The sequence below is a fragment of the Perissodus microlepis genome, chromosome 20 (genome assembly GCF_051167445.1).
Source record: "Perissodus microlepis isolate ML-2025 ecotype Zambia chromosome 20, ASM5116744v1, whole genome shotgun sequence".
NCBI classification, from domain to species: Eukaryota; Metazoa; Chordata; class Actinopteri; order Cichliformes; family Cichlidae; genus Perissodus; species Perissodus microlepis.
In genome coordinates this window covers 31,745,710-31,767,113 of record NC_140480.1, presented here as the reverse complement: position 1 = coordinate 31,767,113, position 21,404 = coordinate 31,745,710, and the positions used below count along the sequence as shown (strand labels likewise).

Genomic DNA, 21,404 nt, shown 5'->3' with positions numbered 1-21,404 from the left:
ACACACACACACACACACACTGTATCACAGTGTTTAATTCATGAGACGATTACAGCTGAGGTGAGCTGCTTTTCACTGAGCTTACTGTGAGCAAGTGTGTGTGTGTGTGTGTGTGTGTTAGTATTACACAGTGTGATTTCACCACCTACTGTCAATGTCGCCTAAACTACAAAACACCCCCCACCCACACCAGTTTGATGTGTTACATGGAAACGGTGCATGTTACCTGCATATGATAAGGTTTAGATCAGGCTGTCTACCAGGATTATCTCGCAGGCTTCTCTCCATTAAATTAGGCCTTGGAAGTGTTGACATGAGCGTGTATGTGACTAAATATCAGGATTAAGGTCTAAACTGAGTTGAGCTGTAAAGAAACTGTTGACGAACCTGCAGCTCTTCACTGTCACCTCTTAATGCTGGTGACTTAAAAGCTGTTTCATGGAAAGGTGTGTCTGTTTCTTCACTTAAGTTTTGCAGGTGAAAGGTCAGCAGTTGAGTTGTGTGCCATTTAAATAATGAAAGTTGTAAACATGCAACATGTGGTTTAATGAGCCCTCTTAAGTTTGCAAAATAAAACAAACCCACTGGAGAGAGAGCAGAGCTGCCTTTGGGTGTTTGAGGCTATTAGTGAAAAAGCAGGAATGCTGTGTGGCAATATGGGATTTCTATAAGATCAATGTGATCTAATACGTCAAAGTATTGAGCCATCAATCCATTTTCTTAACTGCTTAAAGAAATCAGTTGGGGTGGGGCTTGAGACTGTGTGTTTTGGCTACACAGTGACCAGGTGATCTGTCCATAACAGGACAGACACAGAGACGGACCGACTCAGTGGAACCAAAACCTGCGTCATTGTTAGATTTAAAAATAATCAGCAGGGGAGTTTGACTTTTATTTAGTGTGTAAAGTCAGTGCAGCTTTTTTGGAACAGATTTGATGAGGTTATTGGATACTCCTGTGAACAGTCATCACAATACCTGGAAAGACTGTAAACTAAAGCATGAATGAGTTTCCCTGCGTGAGAAATGGTGCCATCTTTGCAACAATGAGTCACAGAAAGAAATATTTACCCGTCGGTGTTTACGTCCTCATCAGATTATTTACATTCACTGACAACTGTTTGACTTCTCATTGTCTCTGCTTACAGTTAAATGTGTTCTGTGCTCTGTTTATGCATACTTCCACTCCTTATTGTTCTGGTTTGGTTCATTTTCTTTTGCTCTTTTTCTCTTTGTTCTTTTATCCTGCAGACGACAGTTATAGAATATGTCAAACCGTCTGATCTGAAGAAAGATATGAACGAGACTTTTAAGGAAAAGTTTCCTCACATTAAACTCACCCTCAGCAAAATCCGAAGGTAACGTTTCTCATTTCTGCCAATGAAAGGATTTCAGCACAGTAATGTGAAAAGGGGCGACTGGATCACCACTTGGTCTTAGAGCTGAAGGAGCTCATGGGATGAGACATGAAACATCTTAAAGAAACTTAAAGCAGTCCAGTCGCTCCTTAGATTACCATGACCTGGATGACTAAGAACCTACACAGATATGTGAAAAGGGAGTATTAAATAATTAGAACATGCTTTATTTCTTTTTCAGCCTTAAGAGAGAGATGAGAATAGTCGGGGAGGACTGCGGCCTGCAGCCCGTCACCCTCGCGATGGCATACGTCTACTTTGAAAAGCTGGTGCTGCAGGGGCGCCTCAACAAGCAGAACAGGTTTGTTCGAATCTCGTCCACATGTAAACAGCTCGTCATCGGTTTCTGCTTCGTTCATAGGCTTCACACTCTGCTTGAAATGTTGGTTAATGACGACTATGGATCACATGTGACTGTTTAGCTCTGTTTATTGTTATTATAAGTGATTCTGCACCATAATTAGTCTCAGGTAGAAAATCTGATTGGTTCAAGACTCCATCACATTGTGTTCCTGTTAGAAAACGTAAAACAAGATTTGTTTGATAGATTAAAAGGTGGATGTGCTGCAGTTTTCTGTGTCGAGTCCACAGTGTGAGGTGTGGAAGTAGCTCCACCTTGTGTTTATTTTCAATAAGCTCGGTTTAAAAGAAAAACTTTTCACTGTTGCTGATGGTTTGTATTCTTCGATTGTCCCATAAACCACATGAAGGAAAGCTCCTGTCTCGCTGTCTCTGATAACTGCCTGGAAAATTATTATTGAAGTGTGTGCATCATCACAGTGACATTTATAGTTATTTTATAGAGTATGTTTACATCCAACTCAAGGTCTTTAAGATCTAACTGATGACTGATTCAGTCAAAAACTGACAACAAGTCTTATAATTAGAAACTGATTGTTAACGCATAGAAAACACCTGATAAAGACTTGATACATTATTTCAAAACAAACTACAAACTAAGACAATAATTCTTTTAAGAATAAATGTTGTCCAGAGAGTGAGCAGTCTGCATTGTTACATTGTTACTCTGCTTTTAACCCGGGGGCTGATGTCCTATCAGTTACGTAACTGTTGATGTTGTTCACAGGAAGTTGGTCTCAGCTGCATGCATCCTATTGGCAGCTAAGATCAGCAGTGACCTCAAGAAACAGGAAGTCAAACATCTAATAGACGTATGTAATACAAACAAACAAACACACACACACACACACACACACACACACACACACACACACACACACACACACACACACACACACACAGAGTGTCAGTGAAAAAATCTGCCTTGTCAGTCAGATCATGTTCCTCTTGCTCAACCTCTGAGGCTTTTCTACCTGAGCAGGTGGAAAACGACCTGCTGAGTGTTCGAGCTGCAGGACTAGAGGCTGTTAATGTCCTTTATAGTCGTGTGTTGAGACCATGCAGGAGAGAATCCCTGAGGTCTGATTGAGTCCTGCATTATCACTATACTGTTTTTATGCTGCATATTCACTTTTGCCATGGCTCAAAAATATTTATTTTAATTGTTTCAGTTCTGCGACCACCAAAACAAAAACCCTGCATGTTACTACCAAGCAGACGATCGTTGCACATTTCTTTAGTTTTTATGGAGTTATGGATCTTTTTAGTTTTACCTCATTTATCATATCTAATGAAACACTGATTACAAATACAGTGCTGTGAAAAACTATTTGTCCTTTTCCTGATTTCTTTCATTTCTTTCTTTCTTTATGCTCATTTGTTACACTTTATTTTTCAGATAATCAAAAAAAAAAGGCAAAGATAACCTGAGTAACTAAACTGGTGATTACATTTCTTTACTTACCTGGCCCTGTGTGAAAGAGTAATTCCCCCCTTGTTAAATTATTAAATGTGATTAACGACAGTTTTTATAAAGCTGAGTTCAGTTACACTAAACGCACTCGGGCCTTATTACTGTTATACATGTTTAATCAAGAAATCACTAAAATAGAAGTTATCTGACAAAGTGAAACAAATTAAAAGATCTCATAAAGCGACACATTGTACCACGATCTAAAGAAACAGCTGAGAAGTGGTCAGAAAAAATGACACTGTTGGTGATGTGGCTCACAGAACATCTGATGTGCTCTGCACATTTAGAAGGTTTATTACAATAATGCTGATTTAGTAGATTTAACAGATGGAGGGTGAGTGTGTGGATTAATGGATGGATGATTTTTTTTTATATACATTTAAATAAGAACCAACAATCATAGTTATGGACCAAAGTAACTCACGGTGTTATCATGCTCCTGAAATTACGATAACATCAGCATCAACCTTCTTAGCATTTCCATTTCTTTAAAGTTAATGATGCAGAGCTCTAATGTAACACAACAGTACATTCAGGTGAAGCGAGTCCTCCTAACTCACAGGTACTTTGTTCTCCGTCTGTTGGTAAGGAGGTAAAAAAAAAGCTGGATGTGCCCCACAAATTGACAGGACATGATGCATGCTGGTGGAGTGAAGTTGGAAAAGGGTTTAGAACTGTGATTTTAACAGTCGCTGACATCTATCAATGAAAGGATTACGAAGCCATTTCTAAGGCATGTGGAGAGTATGAATACCCACAAATGGAGAAAACTGTGAGCAGTTCTCAGGAGTGGCCGGCCGACCAAAAATACTCCAAGAACACATGAACAACTCATCCAGGAGGTGACAAAAGACCTTAGAACAGCATCTAAAGAACTGCAGGCTTCACTTGCCTCAGTTAAGGTCAGAGTTCATGGCATGGCCATTGGTCAGAGAAAACCACTGTGACCAAAAATCACACTCATCACACTTTTGCCAAACAACATCTTGACGATTCCCACGACTTTGAGGGAAATGTTCTGTGGACAAAAGCTGAACTCTCTGAAAGACCCGAGTCCCGTTAAAAAGTAACAAAGCATTTCAGAAAGAGAGAACATCAAACCAGCAATCAAACATGGTGGTGGTAGTGTGGAAGCTCTGGGGCTGCTTTGCCGCTTCAGGACGTGGAAAACTCATGATAATTGATAGCCTGACAGATTTCATGGTTCTATCAGTTCATGCCCTGAAGCTCAAGCACACTTATGCAGCAGGACAATAATCAGAAACACACCAGCAAACCCATCTCTGAGCGGCTAAAAATAAAAAAATGAAAGTTTTGAAGTTGCCTCATTTAAGTCCAGACTCAAATAGGATTGAGATGCTGTGACCTTAAACAGGCTGTTCCTGCTCAGAAACCTCCATGTGGCTGAATTAAAACAATTCTGTAAAGAACAGCGAGGTGAAAGACTCGTTGGCACTTATTACAAACACTCAATTGCAATTCTTGCTGCCAATTATTTAAAAACTGCAGTTTTTATTTAATTGGGTTCTCTTTGGCTAATAAATTTTAAAAAAGAAAAAGAAAGAAATCAGGAAACAGGGTAAATACTTTTTCACAGAAGTTTAGTTAAAAAGAACGGCCAGTATAAAAATGTCAAAAGATACCATGTTTATTTTAATTTCAAGATTTAAAACTCCCACAGACGTGGAGTCAGACATGAAACCGTTTGTGTCATCAGAAAGTATTTGTTCTCTCTCACGTGCTGGTTTGTTTCTGCAGAAGCTGGAGGAGCGTTTCAGGATCAGCAGGAGGGAGCTCATATCATTCGAGTTCACCATCCTGGTCGCCCTGGAGATGGCGCTCTACCTCCCAGAGAGCAAAGTCATGCCACATTTCAGACGGTTGGTGCAGCAGCAGCAGGTATAGCAGTGCCTGGCTCAGCAGCACTGCAGCACACTTCTCCGCCTCTGCAGAGAACCTCAGCACCTTCGAGCTCCAGCACTGTGACGGATCAGTTCTCATGATGCCTGGCTCAAAGGCTCAGACGCCACCCAGAAATCATCCTCCTCCTTCCTGCGCACTACATCAGACTTCAGCCACACTGTCGTGGCAGCAAACGGCTCAAAGACGTCACTGCAGAGAAAAAGTTCCCTTCCTTTCCTCCGTGAAAAACCAAAGTGATCACACACTGTGACTGACGGTTCAATCACTGGAGGTCAAATCAAAATCAGGAAAATTCAGGTTTTCTTCCTCCAGCATTATTTTTATAGTGTAGGCCATCATAACTGTGGGTTTTAAAAATGTGCAAAAATGTACATGTAAAAACAGACTGTGCACCTTGAAAAACCAAAAGATGAAAAACAAAAGACAGAGGGAGAAATTTGCTTTGAACAAAACCAGAACTGTCTGACTCTGAAAAAGCCTTTCTCTAAACGCGGTTTTTTAGGTTCTTTATTTTAGCTTTATTAGAAATATTACGAGTAACACTGACACACATGCATCATGCATCAGATAATCATATTTTTTATGCCTGAAAATAGTGCTGAGTGTTTTCAGCGACTGTAGCTCGGATACAAACCGTTACGAGGACGCTGCCAGTGACTGAAAAAGGCTGCGAGTTCTGTTTTTAAGAAGAGCAGCAGTGTGGTTTCTTTTCTGGTTTGCTTCTGCTTTATCCTTTATCCTCATGACTTCATGCAATACATTTATTTCATGAAGTCAAAATGTTTCTTCAAGCCTGAACATCTGGCTGCTTTTGCTTCAGCCTGTATTTGTTTTGTAAGGTTTATCCTGCCCTGTTATCAGGATATTTGCTCTCAGTCTCTCCGTTTCTGTGTCGTTTCTAAGCATGAGCCAGCTTTACATGCAGCGATCTCTATTTTGACTTCATGCCGTTCAGAGAGTGCAGACGTCCTTTTAAACGAAGCTGTGATGGGGGTTAGTGTTGGTACACAGAGCCTCTATAACATATGAGACAAACTCTGCTGTGATGCTCACTCGTCTCCAGCTGGTTTGCTTCTGTTTGTTGTGGACTGCAGTTAAAGGCTGTCTCACTCTGACGATTGCAGTTTTTGCATTCGCTCCGGTTTTTGGAATAAAACGTATCAGAAAGGAAAACAGTTTCTCTTTTGCACGCTCTGCATGTTCATGGGCTGCATTATCTGAAACGAGCAGCAACACAACTGAAAACCACAGACGACACTGACCTGGTTAATAATAGGAAGAAACATGAAGCGCTGAGTGTAAGACTGCAGTTTACAGAAAGGACATCAGAATGTGTCTGTCACACTAAACATGGAGCATTAACAGATACTTAGAATTTTGTTAAGTTGCAGTTCTGCAATGATCATTGACATTTTTAGCACAGATATTTCTGGAAACTGAAACTTGAGCGTCTGTTGACTTGAGCAGAAACTCGCTGTGGCTACAGACTTCCTTTTTCTGCACTATTAACACTGCAGTTCCTGATTTTCTGCTTATGAAATACCTTAGAAACACATCGCTCAGTAGTTTTCTTTTCATTGTATCGTAAAGGGACAGATATTTAACCAAACTGAGGCCTCCAACAGGACGTTTGTTGAAGTCTGGTGTCAGGACACCAGTGGAAGATTTATAGGAGGCTCATTCATGTGGACTTCATGTCCCTTTTCCAGCCTTTGTTGAAAGGAGGCTTCAGAAACACTTCCTGTTGAGCCTCAGTTGTTTTTGCACTTTGCCTTTTAGCATCACAGTCCTCAGACTTTATTTTATCACCAAGTAACAACGGTATATAATATTTTTCTACATTTAAAGTAACTTATTGTAATGATGTGTATTTAAAAACTGCCTGATAATAATTTATTACTAATAATCCTGTGGATGAAAAATTGTGTCTCCTTTGAACCTGCAGGTGTTTTATCCTCTCACCAGATAATGTTGGAAACATTATTGTTCATCCTGAGATCTCCACGTTCTTCCACTCATCTTATTTTCCTTCGTGTGTTTATGGACTTGAGTTTTGTAGATGTCAGAGCAGGAGAGCCGAATGAGTTTGGACCAGGGTTCTGCTATAAGACCCCAAAGAGTCCCAGTAAACTTCTCAGACTTTGGATATGATCCGTTTGGTTTTTGGAAAAGCCTAAAACTTTATCTGCTCCTACCCGTAGCTCTTGTTGTCCTGAATTAGCCAAAGTTTGTCTTTCTAACTCACAGTTCATGTGCTTTTAAGACTGTGTTCACCCGTAAATGTTATTTTCTAATAAGATTGATCTGATCCCAGAGGCTTCATGTTAATATCATGTGTAAGTGAGGTGTGTGACTGCAGCCGTGCATGTCGTGTGTGTGTTTAGTACACATGTGAAGAGCTGTGGGCAGACAGACTGCGCAGCCAGTGTGCTGCGTTATTGTAACAAAGAAGAAGCAGTGAATGCTGCTTGTTAATTCAATTTGAAATCTTTGAGTTTTTCAATCCATCATATTTTAATTAATTTACAGACAGGATGTAAACAACACTGGAGTAGCATCAAGTGAGGGTTAAATACGTTTATTTTTATATGAAGAATTATTTCACACATGAGCCTGGAGTCAACTTAGACTAACATGGAACCAATGTGACGTTCACTGTGACAAACTACCCAAATAAAATCAGTCTGCTCGTTGAGTTTAACCAGCAAAAGCATTAAGATGTATAATTTGCTGATGAAGCAATCAGACATTGGACTGCTCCAGTAAAGACGTGTTTTACATGATGTTTTACAGACAGTGAAGAAGAATTCACACTCAGTGATTTGCACTGAGATGCTTCAATTCTTCATACGTACCTAACAGGATGTGGAACACAGCAGTAAACAGCAGCACTGATAAAGACAGAAAAATGTTCAAAACTTCGGTCAACTTAAAGATAAGAATCTGCTTGAGAGTAGAAACGGCACGCGAGCTTCCAAAATCATCTTCTCTACATTAGAGATTTGTGATATTGACTCTATGCAGCTTTTATTCTGTCATCCTCCTTCTCTTCCTCCGTGCGTTTACCTCTAATGTGCCACAATAAATTTTTTTACCTGTCACTGTTATTTAAATGTCACATTAACATTTTGTATTTAGTTTGAGTGCTTACTATCATTTTATTGTTCTTTGAGCACTGCAGTGCTGTAAAGGGAAATATTTACCAAGTGTTTGTTTTTTGTTTATATTTACCTTTTTTACCTTCTAAGTTCTCTGTTAACTTAAAAAAATTGTAATTTTTTTGACAACACAGACGAAGCACGCAGCAGTTCAGCAGCGTTGCAGTCGGGGCATCACATAAGTTAAAGCCACAGAAATATTTTTATGTTGCTACTTTTGCATAAATACATTTAATGATCCAACACAGTTGAAATAAAGAGGCGAGACTAGTTGAGACGTGTTGCATTGAATTGATTTGCAACTAAGGTAAATATTCTTTGTATGAGGAAGCTGAGCTTAAATACTTCCACTGCACAAGTGAAGGAAATGTGTGTATTGTAATATTTATAAGATATTTTGTAAAGGATAAAGACCATACACTGTTAAAATGCCAATGTTTATGTTTATTTTCATTAAAATATGTAAATTACTGCATCTCTACATTTTTTTTTTTTTTGTTGTTGTTTAGGTATAAAGTTGATGTTAATTTGTTACAGTTAATTATTTAAAGAACAAGTCTGTAAAGGAAAAACAGTCAAAACACTCTGATACATGTGCTACAATAACTTTATACATTGTGATTCCACGGCAGCTAAATATTTCAATATATATCTCCAACTACCACATGGAAGCTCCTGTCAGGCATCATAGTGGCTAACATGAGCGGGGCACACAAATGACTTGGCAGGTATACCGGAGGAGTGAAACACCAGCTACTGGTGGACGAAACAGTCGCCCAAGATTGCAAGACCAGGCTCACCAACCTGTGCACTGCCTGGATTAACTACAAGAAGGCCTATGACTGGATGCCCCACGCCTGGATCCTGGAATGCCTAGAATTGTACAAGATCAACAGGAACTCAATGGGGATGTGGCGTACAACACTGGAGGCCAACCTCAAGCCAGTACCGTGTCACCATCAAGTGTGGGATCTACCAAGGAGATGCTCTGTCCCTACTGCTGTTCTGCATAGGCCTGAACCGTCTCAGTGAGATCATTGACAAGACTAGCTACGGATACCGACTACAGAATGGAGCAATTGTCAGCCCATCCTCAACATGGATAACATCAAGCTGTATGAGTGAATGAGACATCGATTCACTGATGCACTACCAGAGGGCTACACTGCAAACATCGAGGACAGCTACAAGTTATTTGGGAATCCCACAACCAAATGGAAACAATGGAGAGGCTGCTAGGAAAGCTGCAACCACCAAGCACCTGCAGAGGGTCAGGCAAGTCCTGAGGAGTCAGCTGAATGGTAAGAAAAAGATCCGGGCTTTCGACACCTACGCCTTGCCCGTGATCAGGTAGCCTGCTGGGATAATAAGCTGGCCAAAGGAGTCAACTGACCACATGCTCAGTGAATACCTCAGGCAGCAGAAACCCAAGGAAGAGGAGGGACCATCTTGGCAGGATAGGGCCCTGCACGGTATGTACCACCAGCAGATAGAGGAAGTGGCTGACATGCAACCAGTGGCTGGACAAAGCTGGACTGAAAGACAGCACAGAGGCACTAGAGCAGCACAGGAACAAGCTCTCAACACAAGATCCATAGAGGCTGGGGTCTATCACACCAGGCGAGACCCCAGGTGCAGGCTGTGTAAAGATGCCCCTGAGACAATCCAGCACATAACTGCAGGGTGTAAGATGCTAGCAGGAAGTGAATACATGGAATGCCCTAACCAAGTGGCCGGAATAGTATACAGGAACATCTGTATGGCCTGAAAGTCCTGAGGTCAAAATGGAAGATGCCCCCCTAGGGTGGTGGAGAATGACCGAGCTAAGATCCTGTGGGATTTCCAGATACAGACAGACAAATGGGGATGGCCGGAAAGAAAAGTGGTGGACAAGCAGAGAAAGACGGCCATAGTGATAGATGTAGCAATATGACAGCAACATCAGGAAGAAGGAACACGAGAAGTATTAAGGGCTCAGAGAAGAGCTCGAGAAGATGTGGAGGGTGAAGGTAACGGTGGTCCCAGTGGTAATCGGAGCGCTCGGTGCAGTGACTCCCAAGCTAGGAGTGGCTCCACCAGACCCCAGGAACAACATCCGAGATCTCTGTCCAGAAGAGCGCAGTCCTGGAACAGCAAAGATGGATCTGCGTAGGACCCTCAAGCTCCCAGGCCTCTGGTAGAGGACCGCCCGCCTTATATCCAGAATATATTCGTTCCGATGAATATATATTCATCGGAATGAAATTGAGGGAGCAATATGAAACTATTCTGTCATGCATCAAAAATTAGCTATAATAACCCGTTTTTTGTCCTCTGTACAGAAGGCTGAAAATCTATTTCTGCTATAAATTTGGGTCTGCTATGACTGACTTGTGAAGAGTGAAACAATCGGTCATAATAACACCACATGAAGTAGTTTATTTATCTGCATGCTGTGGCTTTTCTCAGCTAAACATCATCTGAAAGAGGTGAAACTTCCGGGCTGACCTAATCACTCTGCACATTCATCCTCACACAGCAGTCTGTACAATAACTTTCTGCAGTCTCAACTGCTAAATGCAATAATGGAATACTCCAGAGACGAGTACAGGAGGCTGGAAGTCTTCAAAATGCACCGTTCTCTTTTTATTGGATCTGTGCTGTAGCATCATACCATAATGCTAACATATGCTATTATAACTGTGGTATTGCAACATTCTTTAGTTCAATGTTAAGCTAAAATAAAAGTCACTTTACTTTTTAATAAATAAGCTTTTGTGTTGAGCTGTTGTCCACTAAGAGAGTTAAGACTTCATCCATAGCTTAAGTCCTGATGTAGTTCATACTGCTGTAACAGTAGAGTACAGAGGCGGTGAAGCATCTTTGGTGTGGTTGGTGGTGCTGAGGTCCTCTGAAGACTTGGAGTAGACGACATCAGCTGTCTTACCACAGGGGGCGCTGTTTGTGTCAGGACTGTGGGAAAAATCCACCTCAGAGTAACAGAGACTATGCGAGCTGTCTTCAACACTGGGATACAAAAGTGAGATCAAACTTTAGAATCTGAGTTTGTTGTCTGAGAACAGATGAATTACTTCACTACACAAACGGTTACCTGGTTTATGGCCTCAGCTTAGAATCACAACACAGTTTTACTCACGTTGTTCTGAGCAGAGGTGACGAGGCTGTAGATGCCTCCGCTTTCATCTCCACCTATACGGGGACCTTTGGCGTAATCATAAACTGAAGACACTTTTACAGGAGGTGACCTGCTCGCTACGTCACCCTCTCTGATCTCTTCATACAACCTGTCGGCCTGCAGCAGGAGAACAAACCAGCTGACAGATACAAAGCAAACAATAACGAAGCTGATGTGTGTCACAGGTCCTAAAACTCACCTCTGTGTCCGTTTCCACAGGAGGTCCTGAAAAACATGCAGGTCAGAAAATAAACAGCTGTCTTTAAGACACATAATAGGAAGAAGAACCTGAGGAACTAAACTCAGGAACGATATGAAGAACTACATATGAACTACAGTTAGATAAGACACATGACTGATAAAGAATCAAAACTATATCAATCAAATCTGCTACCACCAGTTTCTGTTGTGAGTCATAAATGAACATTCGGTGCTCTTTTTATAAACAGACTGAACTTCAAAGGTGAAAACAGCGTGACAGAAACGTCACACCTGACTTAATTCATGCAAACTGGGACATTCTGAGCTGAGACAGATCAACCATGGTGCCATGTTTCCCTGTTTGTTTTATGGTTATTTGATAAAACTGTAATTTTGAAGGATTATTTTTGAACATATCCAAGTGAGACTGTGTTGGTGATCGTCACCATCAGATCAGTAACACCTTTCAGTCCAACGGTCTGTTTTCACAGCAGCTCTGTCAGTCTGAGATTATCTGGTGTTAACATGACGCAGACACACTCTCATCGTGGTGACTGGATCAGAGTTACACTGATACAACAAAAAATGGAAAACGGTGGAAGAGAAAAAATCTTTTCTATTTGGTTGTTGTGTTTAAATGGTGATAAAAAAATTATACTTTGTCATCATAAACACCTTTAAAAGGCAGATTATTTACCAGTACACTGAATAAGGCAGCAGATTATAGCGTACATGCTACGTTTTGACATTTCTATTGTTTGACAGAATATTAAATCTGTGCCTCACCTCTGGGTTTAGTGGTCCTCCTCTTCATGTAGAAAATCAGCAGAGCTGCTGATAAGACGACGATCATAACGAGCAGAATCAGACCCACATAAATCAGCACATCTGCAGGAGTTTAACAGAGAAGATTTCTTTTACTCACAGTGTAAACATGTGGCCTCCAGGTCTGTTCATTTAGCAGTAAAGTTGTGCTGCAGAAGGCAGAAATGTGCTGATCACAGTCTGTATCTGTCATCTAGCACAGATCTCATGCAGTGCTGCTCTGAGGAAGTCAGCCATGTTCTCTCTCAGCTGCTGACCTGCTGTGGTGGAAACTTATTTCTCTTTATTTCTAAAGTCTTTCCTGTTGTACTTCACTAAAAGATCAGAGTGATTCTTCCACAGCTCTTAATGTGTCATTCTTGTGTAGTTCACTCATTAATGGATCTTCATCACATGTAAATCTACATACATGTAAAAATCTATAACGTACCTGAACTTCCAGAGGAGGCTGATGAAGGTGTGGAGCTTCCTGAAGTTGAGCTTAAACTCTGTGTTGTTGGTGGTGTGGAGGCTGATGAGAGAAACACTGAAGCTGAATAAGCTCTCAGAGTCCCGTTTGGTGTTGAAGTGGTTGAAGCTGTGAACAATGAAACCATCAGAGTCATAATAAGACCACTTGAAGCAGTTTATATATCTGCATGTGACTGACGTGGTTATGGGCTGTTTGACAGCAGAACTGATGAAACTTGATGTTTCAGATAAATATAACATCTGTAGGTGATTTGAAGGAAAAGTAGCTGCTTTTGAGACGTGAAGCTTCTGTCACACCTTCAAAGACAAACACGACTGTTAGCAGAAACTCACCTTCTGTGACAATCAGCTCAAAATCATGGTTTCCATCTGTCAACAAGACTCTGTCCAAAGAGCACCTGTACCGTCCTGAGTCAGACTGTTTCAGCTGTGTGATGCTCACATACATAATATCAGATGAGGTAACACCTTTGTTTTCATATTTAATGCTGTATCTGCCGTTCTGAGCTGCATCATCAGATGTTTCAACAAGAATGTTTCCATCTTCACATTTTTCCTTACAGAAGAGTTTCCTGCTTCCAGGGAAATTAAACGTGCACGCAACTGTGATGTTTCCTCCTTCCTTTTCTGTACGAGGGAGAGTTTGTGCTTTGACCAAACCAGTGTTTCCATCCTGAAGTGCTGCTGAAAGGATGAACAATCATTAGTTACAATCTTACTATTGATTGAATGTTTTTTAATTATGATTATTAATTTTAACTGATCACAGAAGTTCAGTTAACTTCATTTTTCTGTTTTTATTTGTAAACAGCAAACTTCCTGTTTTATACACGAACACAAAGCATCTGATGTGGAAGACTCAGAGTTTAAGGTTGTGAAAAAGATTTATTATTATTTATTATTATTAATCTTTGATGACATCGTCATCATCATCTGCAGCAGCTATTTCTATATTTGTATGTGAAATGAGCATTTTAGACGCGCTGCTAAACATCCAGTTCTCACTTTGTCACCGCTCACTGTGCTGTTGCTCTTCAGCTCATTAAGAGAAGAAATGAAACACAGAGTGTTTGTTTCATCAGCTCTACTATTATAAGTTTGTCTCTCATAGACGAAAAGTATTTGATTACAGATTCAGTGTCCAATAAAAAGTAGAAGTTTTCTGGGGATCAAACTGGTTTGAAACTAAAAATAATTTGCAAATTACAAAAAAGTTTGTGGAAACATTTAAATTCCACACAGATTTATATATTTCAAACTGGATATATTTCACAGATTTTATGCTTTTAATAACCTGCATGTTTAACCACAACAACCACTAACTATGAGTGAGAACAAGGAAATGAAGAAGGAAGTTGAAAATTAAAAAGTAAAATGGAGACAAATAAGAGTTAGAACAGAGAAAGTGACAGAAATAAGAAGAGAATTTACTCACTGAGGAAGATGAAGCAGACCAAAGTGTGTTTCATCTCAGAGCTCTGATGGTTTAATGCTGCTTCTCTTCTTCTTTACTTCAAACCAGGAACTTCTTACTTCTCTTAATGATGAGGTCACGCCTTCAAACCACACACACACACACACACACACTCCTCTCTCACCAGTCGAGGGTGAGTGATGCGATCCTAAATCCCTGCAGTCTGAGTGTGTGTGCAGGTCTGGATCCTGGAGGTCACGCTGGAAGGATCCATCTAGTGGAACCACTGGACTCTCTTCATGGAGCTCATGGCTCAGTAAAACAGCTGACAGAGACACGGAGCATCGTGGATCACATGAAACCGGAACTTGTGCGATTTTAGCGGCTTCTCCCGAACATTCATCTGACTGTTAGGGCCAGCTGATAAACTTCAACAGCTCTGACTCAAGGACAACTTTGATGGAGCTAAACTTCAGCAGACGAGACAGTTTCTGTCTCTAATCACGAGCATGTCAAGTTACTTGGAACAACGTGATGCAGAACTTCCTGTAAATTTCCAAAATAAAGGCTCCTGTTTGATTTAGCAGGAAGTGGAGCAGATAAAACTCTTTTTAGAAGACCAGTATGTATATTTAAATGGAAATAAATGGAAATAACGAATAACTAGTTATTTAAGCCAGCCTGTTTCCAGCATGGTTATAAGAGGTGTTAGTTATAATACACTGGCCGTCAGTCCTACAGATCAAACAGAACACTACAATCCTACTAATTAATTTTTTCTACATCTAAAAATCAGCATAAAAGTTCTTCACCTACATTTGTTTAAGTAAATGTAGAAAAGTAAAAAATGTTATTGTTTGCTGTCCTGGCTCCTGTTTACCTGTCAGACCTTCTACACCCAAACACTCCACAAAGGTCTCTCAGATCAACTGACCAGTCACTCCTTGCTGTCCCCATGTCGAGACCGAAACACTGGGGGGACCGAGCTTTAGCTGCTGTGGCCACCAATTTATGGAGTCAGCTGCCCCTCCATATCTCCATATTAGGCTGGCCCCAAGACTTGAAATATTTACATTTCTTTTAAAAATGTACCTTTTCTCCCCAGTGTGTTAGGAGTCAGCTTGTAGTAAGTTTTTATTTCGCTTTTGGCCGCTCTCAATCTTTTTTACTTTGTTAATTTCATTTATTGTATAAATAAAATACTCATGTTGTATTATAATCATTTTAATATTGACTGATTTTTTCATTTATGTATTTATTTTATTGTTATTTAACTTTCTTTGTCTGTTTAATGTATGGTTTCTAAACTTTTATCTGTTTTTTATCAAAAAGCACTTTTGTCAACCATGTTGTTTTTAAAGTCCTCTATAAATAAAGTAGGATTGGATTAATTAATCAGATATTTGTAGGAAAAGTGAGAAACAGATGAAAAGTCCATCATGACGTGCTTTTGAAATTAAAACTGAGCAGCAACAAATGAAGACTCGGGGAGGGGAGACTGTCTGTGATCACAGGAAGACAAAGAAACAGTTCCTGTTTTAATGGAAGGTTTTAATGCTTCAAGATATAAATTCACAAAACAGATTTGATCATAAGCAAATATTAAGCTTTTGTTGGCACAATAAAAGAGCAGAACTGATAAATCCAGAATAACTATAAACAATAATGACCACAGGCCAAACCCAGCTCTCATTCACATTATATTTACTGTATTGTATCAAATATTTATCAAATATTTTTTCTGGCAAATAAAATATTTCAGACTTCTTTTAAATATGTTCTGATCATAACTTGAATCTTTTGACATTCAGACCTTCATCCAGTCTCTTCTGCCACTTGAGCTGTGAAGGGAAATATTTACCAAGTGTTTATCTTCATTTTATTGTTTTTATATTAGAAATTATTTCCATGTTAAATTCTTTGTGTCTGATTTGACATCACAGACAGGTGACACAGCAGTTTAGCTGAGTTCCAGTGGTTTAGTTTAAATACACATAATCATAAATAGTTGAGCACATGCAAAATCAGCCACCTGGAGCGTTTTTGATGACTACATCTAAGGACCTCCCTCCAAGAACAGCCTACCTGCTGGCTGATCTAATAACTCTCCATACTCCCTCCTATATGCATCATTTTGTGCAGCTCTCTCACTGAATCTGTCCGACAGAATCACTATAGCAAGAATAGTTTTTTCAAACTAGCAAATATTCCAGTTTGAGAAAATGAAAAACAGAATCAATTATCTGTTAAACTAAATAATAAGTAGCTGTAATAAAAAAAAAAAAAAAGCTTTAAACTGAGGCTGATTGTTTGTCTGTAGGTGATAAACGTCATAAACTGTTTTAGTCACTGAGGTTCCATCAACAGCATCACTGCTGATGTTTTTCAGCAGCAGAGGAGATCTGTGGTGTGGTTGGCAGGGCTGGCATGTGCCTGAAGCCTGGAGGAGACGACATCAGCTGCATCACCACTGGGGGGCGCTGTTGGTGGTGGGAATATGGGAAGTCAACTTCAGCGTAATCAACTCCATTCATGTCATCGTTAGCCTGACGTCAAACTTCAGACTCTAAATTAAATGATAAAGTTACCCTCAGCCTGTGCATGAAGCAGAAATGAACAAAATAATGAAAATATCCAAAACACTAATGCAAAACAAATCAACTGTACCACAAATAACAACAATCATCAGCATCTCTAAAAATAATACTTAATAACAAATTAAAGATTTTATTATTGGACTGTTTTTAACTAGCTGTACCTAATAAACTGGGAGCAGAGAGTCTGCATTGACTTTGTGCATTCCTCATCATTAATATTAGCTGGTAGAAAGAGATGCTATAGTAAAAATCAAAGAGCCTAAAATCAGACCACAGTTTTACTTTGTTGTGAGCAGAGGTGGAGAGGCTGCAGAGGTCTGTGTTTTCATCTCCATCTGGTTGAAGGCTTTTGGTGTAGCGTACACTGAAGACACTCCTGCAGGAGGTGAACTGCTCTGTCTGTCCTCCTCTCTGATCTCTTCACACAACTGGTTGTCCTGCAGAAGGAGATCAAACCAGCTGCTTGATACAAATCAAGCTGTGATGAAGCTCAGCTGTCTCACAATTCCTAAAACTCACCTGTGTGATGTCAGCACGCTCAGATTCCACAGGAGGTCCTGAAAAACATCAGAAGATAAACATCAGTCTTTAAGACGTGTTCACCAAGTAGAACCTGAGGAAGTAAACTCAGGATCAACGATGATAACTGGCAGTAATCAGTTACTGATGCATGTGCCGCCAATATGAACCACAATAACAGCAAACTAAGAACAGTTCCTGTATATTTTTATTTGATCTTATTAAATATCATTTTAGTTAATTCACTACTTTAAGCTTTTAGTTTAGTTTTAGTTAACTCTAATAACCTTGATGGACACACTTATCAGGCTGACTGTTACAGGAGAATTAAACAAACTTTGTACAAACTGTGATTATTTTGTTGAGGAAGAATCTCTGTGCCAGGCTCTGTTTGGCTTTTCTGTACATAAAATGATGAAAATGATATTTTCCTACTAAATAAACTGCATCTGTTGACAGACAGAAGCTGATTTCAGGCATTTTCTTTGCATTTTTCTTGTCTGACTCCTGTTGTTAGCACATAAATCTGTTTCCACTGTGACATGATGAGTAATTTCCTACAATGTGTACTCTTAAATGTTTACTATTAAAACTTGTTCACTGAGTATTAGACTCCAGGAAATGAATGTGCATTAGTGTGATGAGCTCTGAAGTGATGAAATCACTGTTGTCATGTGTTTCCTGTGGCCTCACCTCTGGGTTTAATGGCTCTGCTCTTCATCAGCAAAGATGCTAAAAAGATGCTGATGACAACGACCACAATCAGACGCACATAAATCAGCACATCTGCAGAGAAGATTTATTTTACTCACACAGTGTAAACAGTTGTTACAGCAGTGGTGGTGTAACAACTGACCGCAGGCGTTTCCTCTCATAATTGTGGGCGGGGCATATAAAGAGGAAAAGCTGTGCTGTTGGGCCATTTGAGGCAGTGTGCGCGGTCGTCAGCGTGTTACTCCTGTAGAGTCCTGAGTTGTTGTCTTTTTTAAAGTTTTTTTGTGCATGAAATTATTTAATGATGTAGTTACTCAGAAGCACAGAAAGTATTTATACTTTCACCAAGTTTTCTGTGTTAAGTTCCTGCTGTTGTACTTTCTGGTAAAACTTGAGCAGCTCCTCATTCTGCTTCAAACACTCAGTAACAACTACAGCTCCCACAATGCTTTCCTCTGTCTGTGTCTGTTACACTGACACTTGTGAAAACGCTCTGAAACCAAACAGTAACTAATCACAGTCTGTATCTGTCATCTAGCACAGATCTCATGCAGTGCTGCTCTGAGGAAGTCAGCCATGTTCTCTCTCAGCTGCTGACCTGCTGTGGTGGAAACTTGTTTTTTATTTATTTCTACAGTTTTTCTCTTTAACTTCACTAAAAGATCAGAGTGATTCTTCCACAGCTCTTAATGTGTCATTCTTGTGTAGTTCACTCATTAATGGATCTTCATCACATGTAAATCTACATACATGTAAAAATCTATAACGTACCTGAACTTCCAGAGGAGGCTGATGAAGGTGTGGAGCTTCCTGAAGTTGAGCTTAAACTCTGTGTTGTTGGTGGTGTGGAGGCTGATGAGAGAAACACTGAAGCTGAAAAAGCTCTCAGAGTCCCGTTTGGTGTTGAAGTGGTTGAAGCTGTGAACAATGAAACCATCAGAGTCATAATAAGACCACTTGAAGCAGTTTATATATCTGCATGTGACTGACGTGGTTATGGGCTGTTTGACAGCAGAACTGATGAAACTTGATGTTTCAGATAAATATAACATCTGTAGGTGATTTGAAGGAAAAGTAGCTGCTTTTGAGACGTGAAGCTTCTGTCACACCTTCAAAGACAAACACGACTGTTAGCAGAAACTCACCTTCTGTGACAATCAGCTCAAAATCATCGTTTCCATCTGGCTTCCAGCGTCTGCCCAAAGCGCACCTGTACCGTCCTGAGTCAGACTGTTTCAGCTGTGTGATGCTCACATACATAATATTATATGAGGTCAATCCTATTTTTTCATATTTAATGCTGTATCTGCTGTTCTGAGCTGCATCATCAGATGTTTCAACAAGAATGTTTCCATTTTCACATTTTTCCTTACAGAAGAGTTTCCTGCTTCCAGACAAAGTAAAGCTACATGCAACTGTGAAGTTTCCTCCTTTCTCTGCTCTGTGGGTGCAAGTTTGTGCTTTGACCAAACCAGTGTTTCCATCCTGAAGTGCTGCTGAAAGGATGAACAATCATTAGTTACAATCTTACTATAGATTAAATTTGACAGATGATTATTAATTTTAACTGATCACAGAAGTTCAGTTAACTTCATTTTTCTGTTTTTATTTGTAAACAGCAAACTTCCTGTTTTATACACAAACACAAAGCATCTGATGTGGAAGACTCAGAGTTTAAGGTTGTGAAAAAGATAAAAGTCTAAATTAATTTTTGTATTTATCTTTGATGACATCGTCATCATCATCTGCAGCAGCTATTTCTATATTTGTATGTGAAATGAGCATTTTAGACGTGCTGCTAAACATCCAGTTCTCACTTTGTCACCGCTCACTGTGCTGTTGCTCTTCAGCTCATTAAGAGAAGAAATGAAACACAGAGTGTTTGTTTCATCAGCTCTACTATTATAAGTTTGTCTCTCATAGACGAAAAGTATTTGATTACAGATTCAGTGTCCAATAAAAAGTAGAAGTTTTCTGGGGATCAAACTGGTTTGAAACTAAAAATAATTTGCAAATTACAAAAAAGTTTGTGGAAACATTTAAATTCCACACAGATTTATATATTTCAAACTGGATATATTTCACAGATTTTCTTATGCTTTCAATAAGCTGCATGTTTGAGTGACTTATTTTGAAACGTCACACTATGTTTAACCACAAAAAACAGTAAATATGAGTGAGAACAAGGAAATGAAGAAGGAAGTTGCAAAATTTAAAAATAAAATGGAGACAAATAAGAGTTAGAACAGAGAAAGTGACAGAAATAAGAAGAGAATTTACTCACTGAGGAAGATGAAGCAGACCAAAGTGTGTTTCATCTCAGAGCTCTGATGGTTTAATGCTGCTTCTCTTCTTCTTGACTTCAAACCAGGAACTTCTTACTTCTCTTAATGAGGAGGTCACGCCTTCAAACAAACCACACACACACACACACACACACACACACTCACACACACACACACTCACACACACACACACACACACACACACACACACACACACACACACGCACACACGCACGCACGCACACACACACACTCCTGCTGTCTAACCAGTCAGAGTGAGTGATGTGATCCTACTACAAGGCAGATAAATCCCCACTGTCTGTGTGTGCAGGTCTGGATCCTGGAGGTCACGCTGGAAGGATCCATCTAGTGGAATCACTGGACTCTCTTCATGGAGCTCCTGGCTCAGTAAAACAGCTGACAGAGACACAGAGCATCGTTGATCACATGATCCCTTATCTTACCTGCTTAGCCTCTTGTGTCCTTGTCTAGTCTCGTGTTTTTTGTATTACTTTCCCTGGAACACTCTCTCACAGTCTGTTCTCTAAAACCTAAAGAGGAATTACGGATTTGATCAACTGGTCCCTGAATGCAATTGACACCCTTTTCTCAACGAGAATTCTGAGCTCGGGTGAGCCTGAGTGCTGAAGATATCTACCTATTCGGAACCATGATAACAGGGTTCTTGCTGATCGGAGCTGGCTTGGCCCTGGCTTATCGAAGATTAAAGAAAACAGAATCAGCTGTTCAAAACCCCACAAGGCTTTCCCGCTGAGATTGAATCGATGGGACGGGTGGTGAATTCTATAAATGGGCTCACTGAGCGCAGCACGCATAAGATCTTGGAGAAGCTTACGGCTGCTGTGAACAC

At 40.0% G+C, this 21,404-nt stretch overlaps 2 protein-coding genes across 7 annotated transcripts in view; one reads left to right on the top strand and one right to left on the bottom strand.

Moving 5' to 3' along the window:
• Window positions 1-8,803, top strand: part of cables2b (Cdk5 and Abl enzyme substrate 2b) — a 50,131-nt gene extending 41,328 nt beyond the window's left edge. The window contains exons 7-10 of the mRNA XM_084916061.1: window positions 1,251-1,357; window positions 1,599-1,718; window positions 2,505-2,589; window positions 5,010-8,803. Of these exons, the coding sequence (XP_084772187.1) occupies window positions 1,251-1,357; window positions 1,599-1,718; window positions 2,505-2,589; window positions 5,010-5,156 (459 nt within the window). The 3' untranslated portion in view covers window positions 5,157-8,803. The remainder of the gene's footprint in view (window positions 1-1,250; window positions 1,358-1,598; window positions 1,719-2,504; window positions 2,590-5,009) is intronic.
• Window positions 8,804-10,935: 2,132 nt separating this feature from the next.
• LOC146364946 (uncharacterized) lies at window positions 10,936-20,647 on the bottom strand. Of its 6 annotated transcripts, none has more exons than XM_084916071.1 (7): window positions 20,533-20,647; window positions 19,394-19,744; window positions 19,020-19,166; window positions 12,495-12,596; window positions 11,707-11,732; window positions 11,455-11,624; window positions 10,936-11,338 (listed from the first exon to the last, which is right to left on the bottom strand). In XM_084916071.1, the coding sequence occupies exons 1-7, from the start codon at window positions 20,564-20,566 to the stop codon at window positions 11,152-11,154; spliced, it is 1,017 nt and encodes a 338-aa protein (XP_084772197.1). In that variant the 5' UTR covers window positions 20,567-20,647; the 3' UTR covers window positions 10,936-11,151. The 6 variants fall into 6 exon arrangements, with proteins under 6 accessions (XP_084772197.1, XP_084772198.1, XP_084772193.1 ...); XM_084916069.1 differs by lacking the exons at window positions 10,936-11,338; window positions 11,455-11,624; window positions 11,707-11,732; window positions 12,495-12,596 and adding exons at window positions 15,962-16,898; window positions 17,298-17,452; window positions 17,535-17,572; window positions 18,228-18,320; XM_084916070.1 differs by lacking the exons at window positions 10,936-11,338; window positions 11,455-11,624; window positions 11,707-11,732; window positions 12,495-12,596 and adding exons at window positions 15,962-16,898; window positions 17,298-17,452; window positions 17,535-17,572; window positions 18,228-18,320 and having other exon boundaries at window positions 19,394-19,741; window positions 20,533-20,619.
• Between the last annotated feature and the right edge of the window lie 757 nt (window positions 20,648-21,404).

What these genes read in the sequence shown, in the direction of transcription:
- LOC146364946 (XM_084916071.1), bottom strand. Translation starts at nt 20,566, where the DNA reads ATGAAACACACTTTGGTCTGCTTCATCTTCCTCA. An exon ending in GAGGACCACTAAACCCAGAG is followed by an intron (nt 11,733 to 12,494) that starts GTGAGGCACAGA and finishes CATGTTTTTCAG; the next exon opens with GACCTCCTGTGGAAACGGAC. An exon ending in AACAACGTGAGTAAAACTGT is followed by an intron (nt 11,339 to 11,454) that starts GTTGTGATTCTA and finishes TTTGTATCCCAG; the next exon opens with TGTTGAAGACAGCTCGCATA.